The sequence below is a fragment of the Populus trichocarpa genome, chromosome 4 (genome assembly GCF_000002775.5).
Source record: "Populus trichocarpa isolate Nisqually-1 chromosome 4, P.trichocarpa_v4.1, whole genome shotgun sequence".
Classification (NCBI taxonomy): domain Eukaryota; kingdom Viridiplantae; phylum Streptophyta; class Magnoliopsida; order Malpighiales; family Salicaceae; genus Populus; species Populus trichocarpa.
The window spans coordinates 20,289,674-20,312,220 of NC_037288.2; the positions used below are offsets into that span (position 1 = coordinate 20,289,674).

The 22,547-nt window shown below is 32.5% G+C and overlaps 2 protein-coding genes and 1 pseudogene across 2 annotated transcripts; 1 reads left to right on the forward strand and 2 right to left on the reverse strand.

Moving 5' to 3' along the window:
• Nucleotides 1-3,939: 3,939 nt before the first annotated feature.
• Nucleotides 3,940-5,477, reverse strand: LOC18098011 (probable carotenoid cleavage dioxygenase 4, chloroplastic; annotated as a pseudogene).
• Nucleotides 5,478-6,300: 823 nt separating this feature from the next.
• On the reverse strand, nt 6,301-7,408 carry LOC18098012 (uncharacterized). Its single transcript, XM_006384628.3, has one exon. It carries the CDS (start codon nt 7,278-7,280, stop codon nt 6,528-6,530), a length of 753 nt encoding a protein of 250 aa, XP_006384690.3. The 5' UTR covers nt 7,281-7,408; the 3' UTR covers nt 6,301-6,527.
• A 9,567-nt stretch (nt 7,409-16,975) lies between these two features.
• On the forward strand, nt 16,976-22,452 carry LOC18098013 (5-methyltetrahydropteroyltriglutamate--homocysteine methyltransferase). Its single transcript, XM_024598622.2, has 12 exons — nt 16,976-17,144; nt 18,154-18,507; nt 18,609-18,696; nt 19,227-19,354; nt 19,455-19,846; nt 19,937-20,100; nt 20,440-20,520; nt 20,609-20,775; nt 20,890-20,995; nt 21,096-21,346; nt 21,437-21,638; nt 21,807-22,452. Exons 1-12 carry the CDS (start codon nt 16,993-16,995, stop codon nt 22,173-22,175), a joined length of 2,454 nt encoding a protein of 817 aa, XP_024454390.1. The 5' UTR covers nt 16,976-16,992; the 3' UTR covers nt 22,176-22,452.
• The last annotated feature ends 95 nt before the right edge of the window (nt 22,453-22,547 follow it).

Here is a 22,547-nt window from a genome sequence, read left to right on the forward strand (position 1 = left end):
ATTTTTTAAAAAATATTTAAATATTTAATATTTCATATGAAAAAAGTAAAAAAAAATCCATATAAATATAGACTATACATGTTGTAAATAATGAAGTTTCAAAGAATATTTTTTTAAAAAATTTATCCTACATTGAAAAGATACTATGTTATGCTTTTAAGTTGAAGTATTTAAATCAAAATTTTTTTTTATTTCACATTGAAAAAACATAACTTTTTTCTTATGAACATAAAGTATATATACTAAAGGGCTTTAAATCCCACATTGAAAAGATATTATGTTATCGTTTTAAGTTGAAGTATTTAAACCAAAAAGTTTTTTATCCCACATTGAAAAAATATAACTTTTTTCTTGTGAACATAGAGTATATATACGAAAGGGCTTCAGATCTCACATTGAAAAAATAACTTTTTTCTTGGAAAAATAGAGTATATATATACTAAAAGGTTTCAAATTCCACATTGAAAATACATAACTTTTTTCTTGTGAACATAAAGTATATATACGAAAGGGTTTCAAATCTCACTTTGAAAAAATAACTTTTTTCTTGGAAACATAGAGTATATATATTAAAGGATTTCAAATCTCACATTGAAAAAATAAAACACTTTTCTAATATTTATATAGTGAACTTTAAAAAGTGTTAATAACTAACTAAAAAAAATATGAAAAAAGAGGAGTATAGGAGAAAAACCACATTTGAAAAAAAAAACTCGGGTCTTAGCCGAGTTCGCCCGAGTCATAGGTCGACCAAGTTTGGCTGGGTTGTTGCACTGACCGGTCTTTTGACAAACCCGGACCGGTCCAGCCACCAGGTCGACCCGCCGGGCCGGTCCGGGTTTAATAACAATGGATTGAACACATTGATACTCTGATTCAAATATATGCCCTCTGACATCTTAAGACCAGATTGTTTCTGGTTAAGATAAAGTTTGTTTGTCAACGACTTAGACATATACTGACTTTCAAGTTTTGCTCAAAAACCGTCGCTGATGATTCTTTATCCATGACATGATACATAACATCATTATCTAGACAAATCCTAATAGTTGTCATAACCCTCGCTTCCAGTTCCTACCAATCTATGTCATTAATACCTTTCAGTTGCTTAGGTATAACGCCTTTACCATGCCCTGTTATACCAACAGATCATTCACCCTCCTCTGTTAGGCTTTGATACCGATTATTGTGAAATTTAAAACAATAATGATGAATATTACATAAGAGAGAAAACAAGAAAAACACACTAATTTAACGTGGTTTTACAATGGACCTATATTCATAAGAGTAATGAGCTTTATTTCACATTTTGTCAAGTTAGGATTACATAATGTGTATTTATAATAGACCCTAGCCATCCTAGGTGTATTAGTAATTTTCAATAATACCCATAACTTATCAATTGTATGTGACAATAAAATAATACTTTACATCTAAGAAAAGGTAGATGTTGTCGTCCCACTTCAATATCTATTTATGAGCCATAAATTACAACAGAAGTACTTTTTAATATTCTTTTGTAGAGTTTTGGATAAGTGTATAAATTGGAGAAAAAACCCATTTCCTTGCAAAAACAAGTTGTGTGTGTTAGAGATTAGAATGTTCTAATGTTCTGCTCAACAAATTGTCATTGTTGTCACGTGCACAGTGTCGAACGATGAAGATGCCTCCTGGAATTGAAGGGGTTTTGGGTTCAATTATAAACTCATGATTTGAGGGAGTTGTCACCTAGTATCATGGTCATTAGAAAACCTATTGTTTGTGAGAGCCTGGGTAAGAGGACTAGTTATGAAAAAGGAAGACCCATCACCTCGGTGCACCTTACCTAAGGTAAGTTGCATTGTTGATTAACTGTTTTTCTAGGTCATGTTTCTATTAGTTGATCTCATTTCAGGTTCAAGGCAGATCTCTCTTTGTGAGAAAGTCTCTATATTATTGGATTAAATCCTAATTGTTCTAAAGCCCAAAGTTAACATCACATTTATTTTCTATTTTGTATCTTTAATACATGAGGGTATACTTTACAATGTAATTTTATACTCTTAAATATTAAAATCTACAGCAAAATCCTAACACTCTGAATATTAATTAAACAAATTAATTGTTATGAGATTTTTGGTATTTTAGCCAAATTCTAATAGATAATTATAAACTCATTACGATATCTATTTTGTATTTTTAAAACATGATAAAAATATGATTTTATCTTTTAGAAAATATGCATGAAAACAAAACATTTTTTTTGTATTTTTGAAATGGAAAATTCGAAGAAAAATCAGGTATTTTTAATACCGAGTTCGTATCTTACATTGTAAGTCTACAACCCAATATTAAATGAAATTCTTGAATAAAAACGTATTTTTATGTCTTCTGAAATAAGAGATTTTTTTTTTGAAATCTTAAAAAAAAATAAGATATTTTTAATATCAGGTATGTATGTTATAAAGTATGTATACAACCCGATATTAGGTAAAATTACTGGAAAAGCATGTAAGTGACCCAAAAATATTTTTAAGATGGTCCTTAAACTCCATTTTTTTTTTAAAATTTGTAAGACTATTTGGCTAAACATTAAAATAAAAACAAACTAAAACTAAAGAAATGACATCAGGGTGTGTTAGACAAACGAACCCGTAACGTAGGAGTTGGGTTGGGTTGGTTAGGCTCGAGACTCAAGCTTAACATAGCTGATTGAGATGAAATAAGGACCAATCATTTTTTTATAAGGATGGGTTGGACCAGCCCAGCTGTGGGGCTGGGCAGAGGGTCTAGCCCATCTTGCCCTTTGCTAGCAAAAGTTAGCAGCTACTGGATGTTAATTATTCACGTCTTGCATGCAACAAAAGGTAGAGTGTAAGAGGGGAGGAGCGAAGGACATGCCTGACCTAGGGGTGGTGGTCGATGGTGGAGACTGGTGATGCTGATGGCATAGGTTTGAAAAGAGTGCATATTAGAGCTTCTTTTTAAAACTGTTGCCGCTGCTCAAGTTCTATACTACTGTTGGTAGAGGTGATCATTTTCGGTTCGGTTTGGTTTTTACCTAAAAAATAATCAAACCAAATTTTAAAAAAAATCAAAACTAGTTCAAACAGACCGGTTTCGGTTCGGTTATTTTAGGACAAAAACCAAAACCCAACCGATTCATGTTCGGTTCGGTTTGGTTATTTTATATTAAAAACCAAAAACTATATTGTTTTTTGGGTTTTATTTTTGTAATTTCCAAGGGGTTTGGTTTTTTTCCGGTTTGACTCGGTTTTTTCAGCTTGATTTTGTTCGGTTTGGCTCGACTCGGTTTTTTCAGTTTCAAGCTTATTAAACCGATACCGAATCGATAAGTTTTTTAAATATTATAATCGGTTTAATTAGTTTTTTTCACGGTTTGGTTTTTTCAATTATTTTTTTTTGTTTTTTTCGGTTTGATTGGTTTTTCAGTTTTTTTGTTCACCCCTAATTGTTGGAGGAGATGGTTCACAATGTTGTCACTGTTGAGAAGAAAGGAAGCTGCTGGATGAGATGTTGTTGAACTGGTGGTTTAGACTTCTTGCTGACAATGTGAATGGTTCACTTGAAATTTTTGGATTTTTTTTTAAAATTTTAGAGAAAAATCAGGTATTTTTAATATTAATTTTATATTTTATGGTGTAAATCTACGACTCAATATTAAATGAAATTCTAAAAAAAAAAACATAATTTGTTTCTTTTAAAATAAGGGATTTTTTTTAATTTTTGAAAATTTTTTCGAGATCTTAGAAAAAATAATGTATTTTTAATATTGAATATGTATCTTATAATATAGATATATAACTTGATATTAGATAAAATTATTGAAAAAAATATGCAAGTGACCCAAATAAATTTATTAACATTTTATAAAATCACATCATTATGTCCTTGTTGATTGTTAAATGATTTTATATTATATATTTCAAGAAGAATATATCAACTAAAACCTGATAAAATCAGATACCCAATAAATCAAGTGAAATTGACATCCCACTTCTCTAAAAGTATGTCAATAATCACGAACTAGCTGCTAATTGTAATTGCAAATCTTGAATCCATCTCTTCTTTATAATTACCAGTTATTTGATAAATTGTTTTGATTTAAAAATAGGCTATGAAAACCCCATGGAACACGTCTAGGAAGTTTAACATTTGCAACAATGTCTAGATTTAGAGACTTGGCATCCATGGCAATAAAATTCGATTCTCCAGAGGTCTCATCATGCCACAAGTCACGACAAAGCCACCATCCTCTTCTGACACCGTATCATTTGCATCTCAAGAAACAAACAATGGCTCCCCTCCATGTAACCTGGCCCATAAAGCCTTCTCGAGACTTCACATTCTTTTTCCAAATCAATCTTTACTAAACCTCACATCTTCGGAATCTTTTCAGCAATTCCCAGATAGGCATAACGATTGTTCTTCCCAACATAGGAAGCATTGATGGATCCCAATTCCAAGCTTCTCTTGGACAAAATCTTTTTTAAAGCTTTCCCTGTTCTCATGTTGATAGTTAACTTCTCCAATGAGAAATGGACCTTCTCTATTTTCTGGAAAACATTTTCAATGTTTAATACATTTGGTGCCACCAAAACTACCTCATCATCCCCATTTTCCCAAGCATTGGTGACATGCATGGCATTAAACCCTGGAACTGGAAACCACCTCATATCTTAATTTGTCACTCCTAGCATATCTTGGTAATATCCCAATTCTTGGCACTTTCTTTGGCTCAAAAAACCACAGGCATGCCTCTTCCTAGCATGACATTTGTTGGTGCAACCACCAACTGTGTCTCAGGGAAAATTGCAAATTGTTTAGTTATTGCAAAATCATGAATAGGAGTAAGCTGATTTATAGACAAAAGGGGGACATCTTTTTGATTAACACCATCTTCATTGAAGTAAAAATAAGTGATATAAGGAAAAATTAAAGGCTTGCAATGTAAAGCAAAAGTCTCCTTTGAATCCTTGTCAACTTTGGGGTGTCCAGTCATGCTTGCAAACAGCTTTCTATCAAAATCCATCTGCCTAATGTCTCGACGTTGCCTTCTTGTGTCAAATCAATGACATATGGTAGATCAGACTCGCCAAGAGCGAGGAGCTTATGTGAAAAGAATGCAAGACTTGTGTCGGCCAAACCAAATCCTCTCATGAGATTAATTAATATGGCCACACAGAACTCTCCCAACAGACACAACACAAGGATATGAGCAAGACTATAAAAGCCAGATAACATGTTCGAAAAGATGGGAAACCTGCTTCTTTCTCAAGCATGTATTTGTAAGTCTTGACATAGCGACGACTACAGTACGCTGCCTCGCCTCCAGATAATTTTAAGGAATGAAACGTGCCATCCCCTTCGACGAAATGGAGAGGACAGTGCAGTGCATGGTCTGATAAATAACGGAAATGATTGTTTTGGAGAGAAATGATGAAGGTGGTGCAGCTCAAGGGATATTTTGACTTCATATATATATATATATATATAGCTTTATTAGTAGGGCATCAGCTGCTGCCGACAGTAGGGAAAAAATTCACACACGCATCTGCTAGCTACAGTTCTATCTATCAATTTTCATGTATCAGACCAAATTATTGAAAAGCCACAGGAAATTAATTAAACATTTGAATGCATGCATGTAAACTACACACAGTATCCCCATTTCCAACAACATCCCATTACAATTAAATTTTAAGATTTTTACTAGTGTCAAGTCCAAATTTTGAGGCCAAATTTCTGAAGATGAGGATTTAGAATTGAGGAATTAAGGGTTAAAATCATTAAAATTAGGAGCTAAAATTTTCTATGCACATTAATTAGCTGTGGTGTGTAAGCTGAACTTTACGTGGCTTATAAAATCCTTGCACGTCTTTCTTTGCATGATCATATATATGATCCAAGCTGAACTTTACGTGGCTTATAAAATCCTTGCACGTCTTTCTTTGCATGATCATATATATGATCCAAGCTGAACTAATAGCCTGATCCCTTACCAAATTCTGCCACCACCGTCACCTCTTAGCATCTACAGATCCTTACAAAAATCACATCCCTTAACTCAATTTCCTTCCTAAGATAATAAGTGATTCCATCAATGGACAATACCCGTGTCTATTACCTATTTTCTAGCACTTTTCTTCTGTGTTTCATTGATTTCTCTAGAGAGACTGTTCTAAGTTTCTTGAGTTCTCTTCAAATGGTACCAGAATTCATTCCCTAGCTTTTCATTAAAGAAATCAAAGAACATATTAACACATACAACACCCCCTAACATAGATCAAAACAAGACAATGCCTCAAAAATTTCACTCCATTTCTTGATTTGAAGATAACAATCATCAGATTAACACAAATCCCAAACCAGGAACCAGAAAAACTAATTGATCAAAAACATTTAATGCCCACTAACATATTATTAACATCAAGCTCAAAATTTCTACAACAACCACATTTCAAAAACTACATAATGAACCAATACGAAAACACCCCATCGATTCACATTCCCACTAATCATCACTGCTAAAATATAACAAGCAGTGAAAACAGAGTGTAAATCAAGAAACAGGCGTACGCAATCAATCCACGATGCTCCTCTCCACCATCAGCAACAGCGACCATCAAATTCGTGCAAGCCCTCGTAGCCCAAATCACGAAAACCCCAGCAATCCCAAACCTAAGAGCCCCATTTTGCGGCACGAACAGCGAAACCGCCGATAAAATCACCACCGGCAACAAACAGTAACCAATCACACTCGTACATGTGTGCAGATTTAAATTCCCATGTCTACCAGCCAACATATTGAACACAACGTACAAGAAAATCGAGGAAACGACAATCCACCCCAATATCACGCCAAATTGGATTTTCCCGGCGAGTAATTGAAACAAACAGAACGATAGGTACAAAAATATTGGGCCGGATAGATCCGAATCCTTGTGGAATGTAGGGTTGACCCGGAATGGATTTAAAATAGATTTCGTTTTCTTCCAGATTTGGTCTGGGTGGATCCCGAGTTCGTCAAGGAGTGGTTCTTCGTCGTCGAAGTTGGCTACACCACCGATAGGACCGGTTCCTCCGCCGATTGGACCGACGGTGGTCGCGGCAGCGGAACCGATATCGAAGGACATGAAAGGGATTCCGGAGTTTGATGGACGTGGAGGTTGGAATGGAGCTATTGGTACTCGGCGTTGCTGGATGTTTCCGCCAGTGGCGACCGTCGGGTTCCCGACGGATGGGAAAACTACTGGTGGAACAGCGAATTCCTTCGTCATGGTTGTTGATGTTGAAAGGAAAGGTACTGAAATTAAGGTTTCAAGATCAGTGAATTGGGGATTTTGTTTTTGTCTATTTACTTGGATCTTTGGATTATTTTTTTCCGGGTGAAATAAGAAAGGAGAGGGACTTTACTTTTTTGGAAAACCTCAAGAAAGTCACCAACTTATAGGGGTAATTTTAATTAGGTCCCCAACTTAATTTTAATATCGTTTAGATTCTTAAAATGTCAATAAATCCTCAATCAGATCCTTCTATTAGTTTAGGTAAATATAATATTTAAGCATTCATATGATAATCACATAATCTATCTTTACCTCATTAAAAACTTATTAATTTGCTGAAATATCACATGAAAATCACATAAATTCTCTTTACCTCGTTAAAAAGTCATTAATTAATTTACTAAAATATTTTACATTACATGATAAAACAGACTAGAAAAAAGGTAAATGCTTCGTGTTTTATATAATTTGGTTAGAATCATGAGCTTCGTATAATTCAAAACCAAAATTTTAGAAATTCATTGATTTTTTATATAAAAAAATAAAAATCATGTAAATTTTACTTCAGCAGTGAATAACTACTAAAGGTTAGTAACTTTTACTAGGTTTATCTTTTCTTTTTTTAATTGATGGTATATATAGGATGGTATTAGATTATTGCCAATGCTACATTGCAGATCATATTTTTTTAATATATAAAATATTTAGACATTGCTAATATTTTTCTAGTAGAAAAAAATTGAACTGTATAGTAAACTCTAAGATAAATTGAAAATAAAAATATAATAAAAATTGAGATCTAATGCAATGAAATGAGAAAAGAAAAGGAAAAGGAGATAAAAAGATAAATAAATAAAAAAGAGTTTTTGGTCGAAAATGCATATTTTTTTCAATATAAAAAACAGTTTAGCCATTTTAAAAAATAACTAGAACAATTTACATAAAGTAGTCAGACCGTTTTGACTATTATCTCTGATATAACCCGATGGTTTGTAGCAAGAGGAAAAATAGCAAATTCATTTCCTCTTCTTTTCTTCCACCTTAATGACTAGAAAGTAATGGTTATGAGTAAAAAGAGAGTTTTTTGAGAGAGAAATACAATTTCCAAGTGTTTAATGACCTAATGTAAAATTAGTAATATTTGAATAAAGGGTCTTGAGATGACATTTTAGGGAAATTAAAATTAGTTGTTAATTATTGTTAATGATTATTAAATGATTAGAGACAGTAAAAATTTTGTTAAATTGAATAAAAAAATTGGATGGGTGATGGAGCTTAAAGGCTAGCCATGTAGAGTTAAAAAATAAGGTTTGATGAATTTGTGTTATTCTTGTAAATCGTGTTGAAATTGTGATAACCAAACATGTGGGTAGTAGTTTAAATGATTAATCCTATTTCTCCATGATAAATGTGAATTTTGATGTTTTAAGAATTCAATATTTTTTAGAAATTGATGAAATTAGAGTGAATTATACTTGTTTAATACTTGTAATGATGTGATGAAGAGTTAGTTGTTGATTTGATAAGTAAATTGTGGTTAATTGAAAAGAAAACATGCCCCACCTAAAAAGAAACATTTAGTCAATTGAAGAAATTAGAAGGAGTGAGTTGTTTAAATAAATTGATATTTGAAAATGGTAGAACTTGCAATGAATTAATCATGGGATGATTAATGGGAAACTAGGTTTTGAGAATTTTAAGTAGAATACATATCTTTTTCTTTTTGGTATTGTCGACCAAAGATAAATGAATGGTATTTTAATAATAATTGTTTATGTATTAAGCTAATATAAGAATATGAGACATTTAACATTAAGATGTTAAAATTGCAAGAGAAATTGCAGAGAGAGAATACTGAGACAGGATCCTTCATATAGAGCTCAAACATCAAGTAGGTGCTCAACACCTTATTAATTCGGCTCTATTTAAAATTGTTATAAATATTGAAGTAAATTCCTTACTATTTAATTGTATTAATATCTGATATGAGATTATAGCCCTGTTTTAGGCTGGATAATTAGTTCTTGGTTTAAGAAACATTGCCTTATTATGGGCTGGATAATTGGTTTTTTGGTTTAAGGATCAATGCTTTGTTCTGGGTTGGATGGCTAGTTCTTGATTTAAGAACCAGTGCCATGTTCTGGGCTGGGCTTGATTATTGGTTTCTTGATTTAAGGATTAATGCTTTGTTTTGAGTTGGATGACTAATTCTTGGTTTAAGAACTAGTGTCATGTTTTAAGAACTAATTAATTAATTAGTTCATTGGTTTAAGGATTAGTGTCATGTTCATGATTGTAAAATTAGATACCTTGGATCAGGATTTATTACTTAGATCGTGATTAAGAAGCAAATCTTTTAGATCTTCAAGGAATGATGAAATTAATAAGAAGAGAAATTGAGTTATTTATTAATTTAATTCTTAATGGTAGTGTATACCTTAGTTACTTGGTAAATTCATTAGATTGTGTATAAAAATGTTATGTTATATTAATTAATTAATTAATCATGGTATAAAATGATTTCAAGGTCCTCGTAGTTTCATCGAGATTAGTAGATTATAGAGCTCTTATGTTTTGTATTTTATAAAAACATAACTGATATTACATATTTTATATAATTTTAGGATGATAACATGTATGTTAAATATTTAATGTAATTATTATTATACTAGGAATTTTATGAGATGTTGGACTTAAATATTAGTTAAATCCATGATTATCTAATGTAGAATTTTTTCTTTTGTAATGTTTGTATTAACTATGAACATAATAGTTAAATGACACTTAGTTTAAATTATATATTGTCATATTCCTATTATTTTTGTGGATGAATCATAGTTTAATTCATGTAGTAGTTAAATGTATGATACAAAATATAATTGATGTGATGTAATGAGTACAAGAAGATTAGATAATGATTGGAATATGAATTAAATGTTAATGAAAGTATAACAAGTTTAATCAATAACTTGAAATCTTTTAATATAGGAAAAACTATATTGAAATTTTAGTAGAATCTCAAATCATAAAAAAATATTATTTAATTGATCGAATATGTTTAGTATCGAGAAACCAAAGAGAGGTTCGTGTGTATGCTCGAGTAATTGATCGAATATGTTTAGTATCAAGAAACTATCTAAATTCAAAAGCTCAGGCTTCAAAATACGATTTATATTATTCCCTAATATAATTTTTCAAGTAAAAGTTTTTAAACTTGAAATTTACACAGATACACAGTATCTTTTACTATTGATTTTATCAAATAAAATTAAATAGTAAGATTCAAACTCATGACCGGTCAATAAAAATATAATATTATGGCTCTTAAACGGTTAAATAAGATTCTAGTATATAATTTATATTATTTTCCAACAACAAATTTACGTGTGAGATTTGCTGGAGAATCATCTTATCAAATTCGGACTGTGTACATGAAATTGATATTCAGAAGGTAAAGATTGAAACAAATCAAGTGCCACAGAATCCTAGATTGTCCAGCAGGTGGCGACATTAAGAAACAAAACAGAGTGAAGAAGGCTGAAAAGTGAACCAGAGTCAAAATCATGACACCTTTTTCGCAAGGAAATCTAGCAAACTTTAACGGTGAGGGCATGCAGATTGGAGCTTTCTTGCATAGGGGATGTGACAGAAGTCCAGAGTCTTGAACCAACCCTCGTGCCTTTCCTGTGAATAGACACTGAAAATTCTTTCGAAGTTGAATTTAGTTGAAAATCATTAATGGCTAGATAGATCCTGGAGGATGAACAAGAGATGAACATTTCTGATGTAAATTAATTTACTCTGATGTTCCTTCATTACAGCATTGAGGGAATTCTTGTTTGCTTTATTGCTGGAAGAGAAGTTACAGATTGGATGCAACAAAGCACAGAATCATGACAAAACAAAAGGTCATAGGTACTTGTGACGATAAGTACTTGTTGTCAGTCTGCCCGATCTTGATCAAAATTAAGCTCGACAATTTTGATCGTTGGCATTTACTTTTAGCCAATTTCCTGACAGAACCACCACAACAAAAAAGTGAAAAAAAGAACTCCAAATTTTGGGCTACGTGGGACACTCTCAGGCTTTTTGCTTGATCCGAGTCTTGAAGCTACGAATGATGGGAGGATCTGAAGAGATGGACCTTGTCCAGGAAGGTTTCGTACCGGGACAGAGATTAGACGGCAAGAGAAAGAAACCTGAGGAAAGTAGCAGGTGTCGCAGCAGCTAGTTAAGATCCTTGTAGGAAATTATCCTCTCGTGTGTGCTGCAAAATACCCAGTAGAGAGCATATGATCCTCCATGCGCCTAGGAAAAGAAAATTGGCATGATGCATTGCTATCTATTCTTAAAAAATAAATTAGTGGGGATAATGTCAATAAATGTTATTTGAAGTAATTAGTGTAATTTTTCTTAATCGACTAGCCATATTTCACAAATAAGTGGGGAAAAAATATTGAAGAGATTTGCTTCTTTTATTAACCTTTTTCAATTCAAACCTTCAACTTCAAATCATATTAATATATTAGTATGATAAATGGTGTCATTAAAATCATTTAAAGGTATAATACCAGCATACAAACTTATTATGAAAAAAAAAATTAATAAGATTGAAGAAATTTGCTCGAGGCAAATTTATTTCAATGTTTTTATATTTTTTTTTATAGATTTTTTTTATATGAGAAATTTGCTAGTTTAATATGACATGTAGCCACCGGGTTGGTTATATATGACATCATTATATTCATGTAAATATATGTTTATTATTAATAAATGCTTAATTTATCTTTAATATTCATATAATATTAAATTAATGAATTTAATATTTGATTTATAAATCTAGAGTAAAGATAAATTCAACATGACAAAAATATTTTGCAAAGAAAAATATAAAGTTATTATAATTATAAGAATCTTATTGTTTCAAAGCATTATTCCTACTCGATGTTCTTTTAAATACTGGACATTCATTAGAACTGTAGAGATTGATATATATATATATCATGTTCTTTTTTTTTATAAAATAAAACATCTATTCTCATAAGCTGAGATATAAATAATACCTAGAATTCATATATAGGTGCTAATCATAAGATACGTAAACTGAATTGGCCCATATGAGAATTACGTATGGAGAGATCATCTATGTTTATGAAAAGTCTCACATGACAGTTATGTAAGTGATATATATTTAAACTTGAGATCACTAAGTTATTTTATATAAATAGTGTTATGCTTTGATTATATCACATGATATCTTAATCGAGGTAACGGAAAGACATACATTGGATATAATATGAACTATATAAAGATATTTGAGTGATTAAAAGAGGATTCATCACCCTGGGTGAATTAGAAAAAATATCACATATGTTCTCAAATAGTATTGACTGAGAAATTCTTTACTCAGGTGGAATGAGATTTAAAAAAAAAATTAATTTTTATTCAAACAATCAATGATTATTGTGTAGAGAATAAACATGATTTAACATGGTAGATATACTCTATAATTTAATGTTAAATCAGAATATTATTGATGAAAAAAATATTAATTACACTGAAAAACCGGTCACTAAAAGGTTAAGTCAAACCACTAATGACTTTTATAATATTTAGGGGATCATGACACTTACTAGATAATGCACCTGATCTTTAAATATAAATTAATCAATTGTTTAATTGATAATAAATTAAATTATTTAATTTATTTAATTCTATTTAATTATAATTATAATTATAATTTATATTTGGACCAACATATTAGGAACTAATGGGTCATACACACATTAAGAACCATTAATCAAAAATTAAATTGGAATGATTTAATTAAGTATGACTTGATTAAAATATATTTTAGAAATTAAAAACTAGAATATAATTAATACAATGATTATATTTCTGAACATAGAAAAATCAAGCAAAACTTGAATGAGTTATTTTTTAAAATTATTCTGAATTAATAAATGGATATTCTAGCCTAGCTTGTTTTAACCTTCAAGCAAAGACCTTGAGAGATCTCATTAGTTCTTTTCTGTTCTAGATTATTCAGATGACAAATTTATTTTTGCCAATTTATAAGATTTTGCAAATTTTTTTATAAATAGTAAGATATACCTCTTATTTAGAGAGGTTGTCTGTTAGAAAAAAAAAACTATAAAAATACAGAATTAGAGTTAGCACTCTAGGTATAACAATCACTCTCTCTTGGATAGGGGTTTAAGAGATTTCTCATGGATGGTTCGTGTGGATTACCGTTGGAGGTCGGAAAATTAGACGACTTGCGGTTTGCGACAACCCAACTTTTAAAAAATTATTCAAAACCGAAAAAGATCAGATTTTCAGGAAATAAATCACTAAACAACTTTAGATCTGTCTAACAGGATCCTAAGGACTCCCAAATAACTTATGTTTTATAGTTTTCATTGTGTGTATGATATTCAAGAACCTAATAAAATTAATCAAATGTACTTTTAAAACAAGATCCGATTTCAAGGGCCTGTTTGAAAGTATAGTTGAGGTTGTTTTTCAAAGTACTTTTCGCTTGAAAATATATCTAAATAATATATTTTTTATATTTTTTAAAATTTATTTTTGACATCAGCATATTAAAACGATAAAAAATAATAAAAAACTAATTTAAAATTTATTTATTTATTTATTTTTATTGGATGATAAGAAGTATTTTTAGAATAATTACTATATTGAGAAATTATTTATTTCATTGTGTATGGCTCCTTTCAATTCTCCGGGTGCCATGAGGTCGCCATTTGCAAATTTGATAGCAAATGCAGGTTTTGTTTTATAGTTTATAAGTATTTTTAAAATTTTTGATTTTTTTGATTTTTTGATTTTAAATTAATAATTTTTTAGTTTTTAGATATTATGTTTATATTAAAAATAATTTTTTAAAAATAAAAAATATTATTTTAATATATTTAAAAGTTAACTGACACCGTATTCTTAAATATCCTATAAAAAGAGACTTTAACTTTACAACAAATGAATAAATAAATAAATAAATGTAGTGGCTGTTAATTATGTTCATCTTGACCAATAAAGCACGCCTGTTGGTCCAATCATTGCTGTAACAAATTGCAGAATACGTGCTTTTTTTTTAAAGCAATCATTTGTCTATATCAAGCATGAGTACCAAACTTCACCCGAGTTCTCCATTGTCAGGATTAATCTTGTTGAATCTTAAAATAATAATATTTTTTAAAATTAAAATAAAATCATAAAATTAATCTAGTAAAATCTCGTTTTAAACTTGTGAATTCACTTGAATTTAATTAAATCAACCCCTAATTTAATTAAAAAAATAAATCCAACTCACTCCAAGTTAATATATTTATACTTGGTGTAGGTTTTATTTATTTATATTTTTATAAAAATTAATTTATTTTTATTTTAAATTATTTATTTTATATATTTGATTTGTTGATTTTAAAAATAAATTTTAAAAAATAAAAAAAATAATTTTAAATAATTTTTTTAATAAAAAAAGACCTGCTAGCATAGTAAGAAACAGGAGTTTAATGACCACGGCACCGACATAAATTAATAATTAAATTAAATTTTAAGAGCACGAAGGCTTCCATGTGAATACTGAAGAACGGTCCCATCTCACCTACTCACATCACCAATATAATAATATTGTATGACTAATGGAAATTAGTGTGGTCCTTTTTATTTGATGTCTCTCTCTCTCTCTCTCTCTCTCTCTCTCTCTCTTTGTCCTAATCACGAGTTGGTAAACTTCATTTTTTTGCTCCTGCAAATTCACCCATCTCCCACCTCCATTCATATAGTTTAAAAATTCTCAATTTTATCCTTGTAGTTCTCTAAAAGTTTCAATTTTATCCATAGTTTTCAGACCTGGCCCGATTCAAGGCTTGGGTTCCGGGTTTTGACCGGGTCACCGGGCCGTCCTGGTCAATTTTTTTAAATTAAAACAATGCCGTTTTAGTAAAAAAATCAACGTGTTGCAACCGGGTTTTTGACCGGATCTTGCCGAGTCAACCGGGTCACACCGGTTTTTTCTTCATCTATTTTTTCTTCAACCTCGGGTCAGTCGGGTCTTGGGTCGACCTGCCGGGCCAAGCCGGATTTCAAAACTATAATTTTATCAATGATATATTGAATCTTGAAAAACACAAATGTTGAAAATAAAATGGTAAAATTGAAAAACAATTAATTATAAGTGTAAAAGTGGATTGTTGATGAATTTATAGTGGCAAAAGATATGGCTCACCTCACCACACAATTTTGAGTAGATTGCATTCTAGGGAAGTTGCTTACAAGTATACATCCACTAGGGCACCAACTTCATGGATGTGACAATGGAAGTGATTATAAAATTAAAATCGGAGCTTGGTTGTATGGTCATGGTCATGTTCATGTTCATTTTGATCTAAAATATAAGATTTCTAAGATGACTCATATTCAACTAATTCCCCAAAAAGATTGAAGTAGGTGATGGATTTGTCTTTTTGGATTTTTTTGCCCTCCACAAATTATATTTTACTTCAATCCTTACCTACATCTATAGTTTTGAAACCCGGCCCGACCTGGCGGGTCGATCCGTGGCTGAAATCAGGCCGGGTTAAAGAAAAAATAGAGGAAGAAAAAACCTAGTGTGACCCGGTTGCAACCCGTTGATTTTTGTGTTTTTTTTACTAAAACGATGTAGTTTTGATTTAAAAAAAAATTAACCCGAGCCTTAGACCGGGCCGGGTCTGAAAACTATACCTACACCTAGTAAAACTTGAGACACATTGAGATAAATGGGATAAATAGCATATAAATTTTTTTAAAATAGATGAATTAACATCATAACAAAAAAAATAGATAAATTGGATAATTATTGTGATTTTGTTTTTTAAAAAAATCCAATACATTGATGGTTATCGGAACTTAACATTATCCAATATTAAAAAAAAATTTAAAATACCAACACCGTATAGCTGCTACCTAACACCAAAATAAAATATTATTTTCTATAAATTGAACATTAATTTTCCATTAGTAGTTGGGTTACAATATTCAATTTTGTTGACATATTATTTTGCTGTATAATAAAACTGAAATGAAAATTTTAGTGTGTATATAATAATTTTTATTGATCGGTTTGATTTTTAGATACCATTACATAACATTTAAACCATATTAATATCATAACACTTAAGGATCCTTTAATATTATTGTTGAAGTGTTTTTTATAAATAAATTCTAAAATATTTTTTTATAGAAATATCAATTTAATATATTTTTATATGCTCTTGATTTGTAATATAGTTGAAAGTACTTTTCATCTGAAAATATATTGAATTAAAATATTTTAAATAATTTTAAAATATTATATTAAAATTATAAAAAAATAACTAAAATACATCAATTGAATTAAAACTAAATTAAAAAAAAAATTCACTAGAAACATAACTCTAAATAGTGGCTTACCTTTGCATATATTACCAGCATAATTTATTTTTTCCTGGCACTGAAACGCATGAAAATATCCAAGTACGAAACAAAAATAATTAATCAATGAAAACAGAGAAAAAAAATAAAAAATACTTTTTTTTTCTTCCAACGGAATACTCCAAAACAAAGATTATTTATTAAATAAATTAAATAAAAAACAAATGGTTCAGATCTAGAGAGAAAAGTGGGACTGTAGTACACTGCATATGGCAGCTTTTCCGTATAAATGAACCGACTCTCTCATCACATACTCGCGCCGTTCTCATCTCATAGAGTCATACCCCTTCGCTCTCTCTCTTTCTCCGCTTCCTTCACTGCCACCAATTCCCACTCTCCTCCTTCACTTCTCCGCTTCTCCTTTCGCTCCTTCTCTATTAGGTACCGTATTTTATTAACTACATTACCTTTTTCTGAAATCCCTTTTTTGGTATCTAATTGTTTGCTTTTTGAATGGATCGATTCTTGGTAGATCCGATGAGAAACTTGCAAGTTCTTGTTTTGACCTTGTTGTTTCGTTGATCTGGTCTTGTTTGCAAATGGGGTTGTTTGGTTTATGTTTGTGAGGGAAATGGTTGAGTTTGGGTTTGTGAAGTTAGTTTTGTTGGGATCTTTAAATGGTCAAAGATTCGAACTTTTGGATTGGTTTCTTGATTGTCGATAATTTGGGGTTGTTTGGTTTTGGTGACTGAATGTGGATTTCGGGTGGGAATTTGATTCAGATCTGGAAATGGGAATTGGAAGCTGTGGATGACATGCATTTATTGACGTTATGTTCCATTAACTATGACAATGGATTTTATTGTTGGGAGTTGTGTTAGTTGATTAGACATGATGGCTAGCATTTATGTGTTTGTGTTTTTGAATGTCAGCTATGTCGGTTATGAATCAAATGGGATCTGGATCATTAATTTTCGATTTAATTTCCTTATGGAATAAAGTTTGAATTTTGGTTAACTATATGGATAAATCCACTTTCTCTTATGGCATCTGATTAGATTCCAAAAAGGTGTGTTTGGGAGTTGAAACTTAGTTGTATGGACATTCTCTTTTGACCTCTCTCTTTTGTCGTTTCATTTTATTGAAACATTCTGTGTTTAATTATTAGATCAGTTGCAGTGTCCATGGGAGTTAGTTTAGGTTTGATGGAACCTGCTGATTCTTTTGTCCCCTTATGGTTCTATTTGGCGATTGTAGTATGCGATTTGATGGATTGTCTTTCATTCTTTTAATGTAGTTTTTGATGGTACTATCCTTTAACATTGGAAGTTTGGGACTCTTGATTTATGGTTTTGTGAAGCTATTCCTCTGTTGTTCTATATGCAATTTGGCTATTGTTTAAGACATGCATTGGGATCTAAGCTTTGTTTAATGTCTTATGTTGAAACAGAGCAATGGCTTCCCACATCGTTGGTTACCCTCGCATGGGCCCCAAGAGAGAACTCAAGTTTGCTTTGGAATCTTTCTGGGATGGCAAGAGCAGTGCCGAAGATTTACAGAAGGTGGCAGCTGATCTCAGGTCATCCATCTGGAAGCAGATGTCTGATGCTGGAATCAAGTTTATTCCCAGCAACACTTTTTCATGCTATGATCAGGTGTTGGACACTACAGCCATGCTTGGTGCTGTTCCTCCAAGATATGGATGGAATGGTGGTGAGATTGGATTTGATGTCTATTTTTCCATGGCTAGAGGTAATGCCTCAGTCCCGGCCATGGAAATGACCAAGTGGTTTGATACCAACTAGTAAGTGTCATTTTTTCCTATAATGTTGGTTCATACTTTCGTTCGAAGTATAACAAGACTAAAACTAACAGTATATGAACGGCATTGTAATATTGGTGCAGCCATTACATTGTCCCTGAATTGGGACCAGAAGTTAACTTCTCCTACGCATCTCACAAGGCTGTCAACGAGTACAAGGAGGCCAAGGCTGTAAGTTATCCTCTCACTGCTATTTATAATTTTCTATTTTTTTTGTTGTTTTTTGAATGGTTTTCTTTGCACATGATAAATGATCATGAGGAAGCTTGAGCCTTCCTTGGATTTTCAACTTGAATTTCATATCATGGATATCATAAAGTAATAGAATGAGGATTTTTTGCTCTGATAGAAAAATAACATGAAAGTCATTATACATGCTGTCAGTCTAAGTTTTAGCAAATTTTCCTTTGTTACAACTTACAAATAAATAAATTTACCATGGTTCAATAACAGCTGTCTTTATCATCTTGGTACCCCCACTTTTACCATGATTCATGGGTCAATTTTAAACCTTCTCATAGGAAGCAAACTTTAGTCCCATCTGAGAGCCTTAGTCATGTTGTCAACACATCGAGCTAGGATAGTGTCTTCATGAGAATCTTGTGTTGATTGTGGCTTTTCAGTGGAAACATTCTTTAATTTGACTGTCTCTAAATGATTTTATTGGTTAACTAACAATCTTTTATTTTTCTGTGACACAGCTTGGAGTTGATACAGTGCCCGTCCTCGTCGGTCCTGTTTCATACTTGTTGCTATCAAAACCAGCAAAGGGTGTGGAGAAATCCTTTTCTCTCCTCTCCCTAATTGACAAGATTCTTCCTGTCTACCAGTGAGTGCCCAACTATTTTCTGAGTTTTATTGGGTTGGATGTTAGGCTATGCTATTTGTCTCTATCTTGGGAATCTATGCTGACAATTAGTTTCTTTCAGGGAAGTTCTGGCTGAACTAAAGGCAGCAGGTGCAAGCTGGATTCAGTTTGATGAGCCGAAGCTTGTGATGGATCTTGGAGCTCATGAATTGCAAGCATTTACCCATGCCTACTCTGCACTTGAGGCATCTTTATCTGGTTTGAATGTTCTGGTTGAGACATATTTTGCTGATGTTCCAGTTGAAGCATACAAAACACTCACTTCTTTGAAGAGTGTTACTGGATTTGGGTTTGACCTGGTTCGGGGAACAAAGACCCTAGAATTGATTAAGGGTGGATTCCCTTCTGGAAAATACCTCTTTGCTGGAGTGGTTGATGGAAGGAACATCTGGGCTAACAATCTTGGTTCTTCCCTCGATACACTAAAAGCTCTCGAGGGCATTGTTGGCAAAGGTATTAATGCTTTAATATGGTGCTTTATCATTGCTATTTTGATTCAATTTACATGAAGCTGAAAAATGCATCTATCTTATGCTTTTGCAGACAAGCTTGTAGTATCCACTTCCTGCTCTCTTCTGCACACTGCCGTTGATCTAGTTAACGAGCCTAAGTTGGACAAAGAGATCAAGTCATGGCTTGCATTTGCAGCACAGAAAGTAGTTGAAGTAAACGCCTTGGCTAAGGCACTTGCTGGACAGCAGGATGAGGTAACCTCATCTCTCAGTTTTCTCATCATACATCATCCTCTTCATTATTTAAAACTTAAAACAGTGTCTAAGAATTAGAAGTTCATTGCTGTTTATTTTTTATCTATTGTGCTATTAAGGTTTCTTCTAGACAGTTTTGAACCCAATCTGCATTTAATGCTTTTCTGTATCAAATGAATTGATTTACGGTCAGATGCATATATATGTATTATGTTGTTTGTTGTTATTATTAGAATACCAAGAGATCTTACTCCTGAAAGATTCTTCTTGTGAGAAATATGATGATATGACTAGTAAGAGTTGCACTAAGGTCTTTGCCTCCTATTTCCATATGTCCAGGCATTCTTTTCTGCAAATGCAGCAGCTCAGGCTTCAAGAAAATCCTCACCAAGGGTGACAAATGAGGCTGTTCAAAAGGCTGTAAGTGGCTTTTAGTTCATCCTTAATGCTGTTGTATGGCTTATGTTCATAGCTTGTTCTTACTTTGGAGTTTTGCCTTCTTGCTCAGGCCGTTGCTTTGAAGGGTTCTGACCACCGCCGTGCCACCAACGTTAGTGCTAGGCTGGATGCTCAGCAGAAGAAGTTGAACCTTCCTATTCTTCCTACCACAACAATTGGATCATTCCCTCAGACCATGGACCTTAGAAGAGTGCGCCGCGAATACAAGGCTAAGAAGTGAGAATACTGTTGCATTATTGCACCTATGTTTAAGTTTATCAGTTGCAGTTTGTGTTTCAACTTAGCTGATTTTGGTTTTTCTTTTTCTTTTTCCTTTTTGATAAAAAATAGGATCTCAGAGCAAAATTATGTTGAGGCCATCAAGGAGGAAATTAACAAGGTTGTCAAAATCCAGGAAGAGCTTGACATTGATGTTTTAGTGCATGGTGAACCAGAAGTGAGTTTTCCCTCTAAATAAAATAGTTTAGTTACTGAGCTGTGATGCATTTTCCTCCCTTTGAGATTTTACTGATTTTTAAAAATTTCTTGCAATGCAGAGGAACGACATGGTTGAGTACTTTGGTGAGCAATTGTCTGGTTTTGCCTTCACCGCTAATGGGTGGGTCCAATCTTATGGTTCTCGTTGTGTCAAGCCTCCTATCATCTATGGTGATGTGAGCCGCCCCAAGGCCATGACTGTATTCTGGTCTTCAATGGCTCAAAGTATGACTAAGCGACCCATGAAGGGAATGCTTACTGGTCCAGTTACCATTTTAAACTGGTCCTTTGTCAGAAACGACCAGCCCAGGTAAGAATTTAAGTAAAATAATTATAACCATGCTTGGTTTTCAGGGTTTCTAATATTATTTGACTTTACCTATCTATGTTTGTGTTATAGATTTGAGACCTGCTATCAAATAGCTTTGGCCATCAAGGATGAGGTTGAGGATCTTGAGAAAGCTGGAATCACTGTCATCCAGATTGACGAGGCTGCTTTGAGAGAAGGCTTGCCCCTAAGGAAGTCTGAGCATGCTTTCTATTTGAACTGGGCTGTTCACTCTTTCAGGATCACTAATTGTGGAGTCGAAGACACCACTCAGGTTCTTTACTCTCTTTCCTTTCTTTCTTTGATTTTTTTTTTGAGATATTTATTAAACCTTGGGTTACATGGCGGGAGTGGCCTCCCCTTTTTCCTCCAATGCAATTTGCTGGATTAGCGATACTAAACTTATGGATGATACATTAAATAACCGTTATGTCTTGGACAGATCCACACCCACATGTGCTACTCAAACTTCAATGACATCATCCACTCAATCATTGACATGGATGCTGATGTGATCACTATAGAGAACTCCAGATCAGATGAGAAGCTTCTGTCAGTCTTCCGTGAGGGCGTGAAATATGGTGCAGGCATTGGGCCTGGTGTTTATGACATTCACTCTCCTAGGATCCCCTCAGAAGAAGAAATCGCAGACCGCATTGAGAAGATGCTTGCTGTCCTTGAAAGCAACATCCTTTGGGTCAACCCTGATTGTGGTTTGAAGACCCGCAAATATGCTGAAGTCAAACCTGCCCTCAGCAACATGGTCGCAGCTGCCAAGCATCTTCGCACCAAGCTCGGAAGTGCCCAGTGAGCTCAAAAAGTTTTGACGAATTATCATTCTTTCATCAGCGAATGGAAATTATGACGAATTACCATTCTTTCATCAGCGAACGGAAATTATGTCTAATCTGTGTTATTTCTGAGATGAGTATTTTCCTTGTATTTCTTCTTCCGTGTTATTTCTGAGATGATTATTTTCCTTGGTTTTCTTTTTTTAATTTAGGAAGCAATTATTAACTGGATGTGTTTCACAAGGTTTATGTCCTTGGAATATCTTAAGCTCATGAAGCTGTTTATTTCTTTGCTCATGCTCTCCTGCTCATTGCTTCTTCAAAGTGAAAGTCAGCAGTCATAACGAATATTACTGTTGATATTTGCTTCATCTTCTGATCCTTCAAGTCTC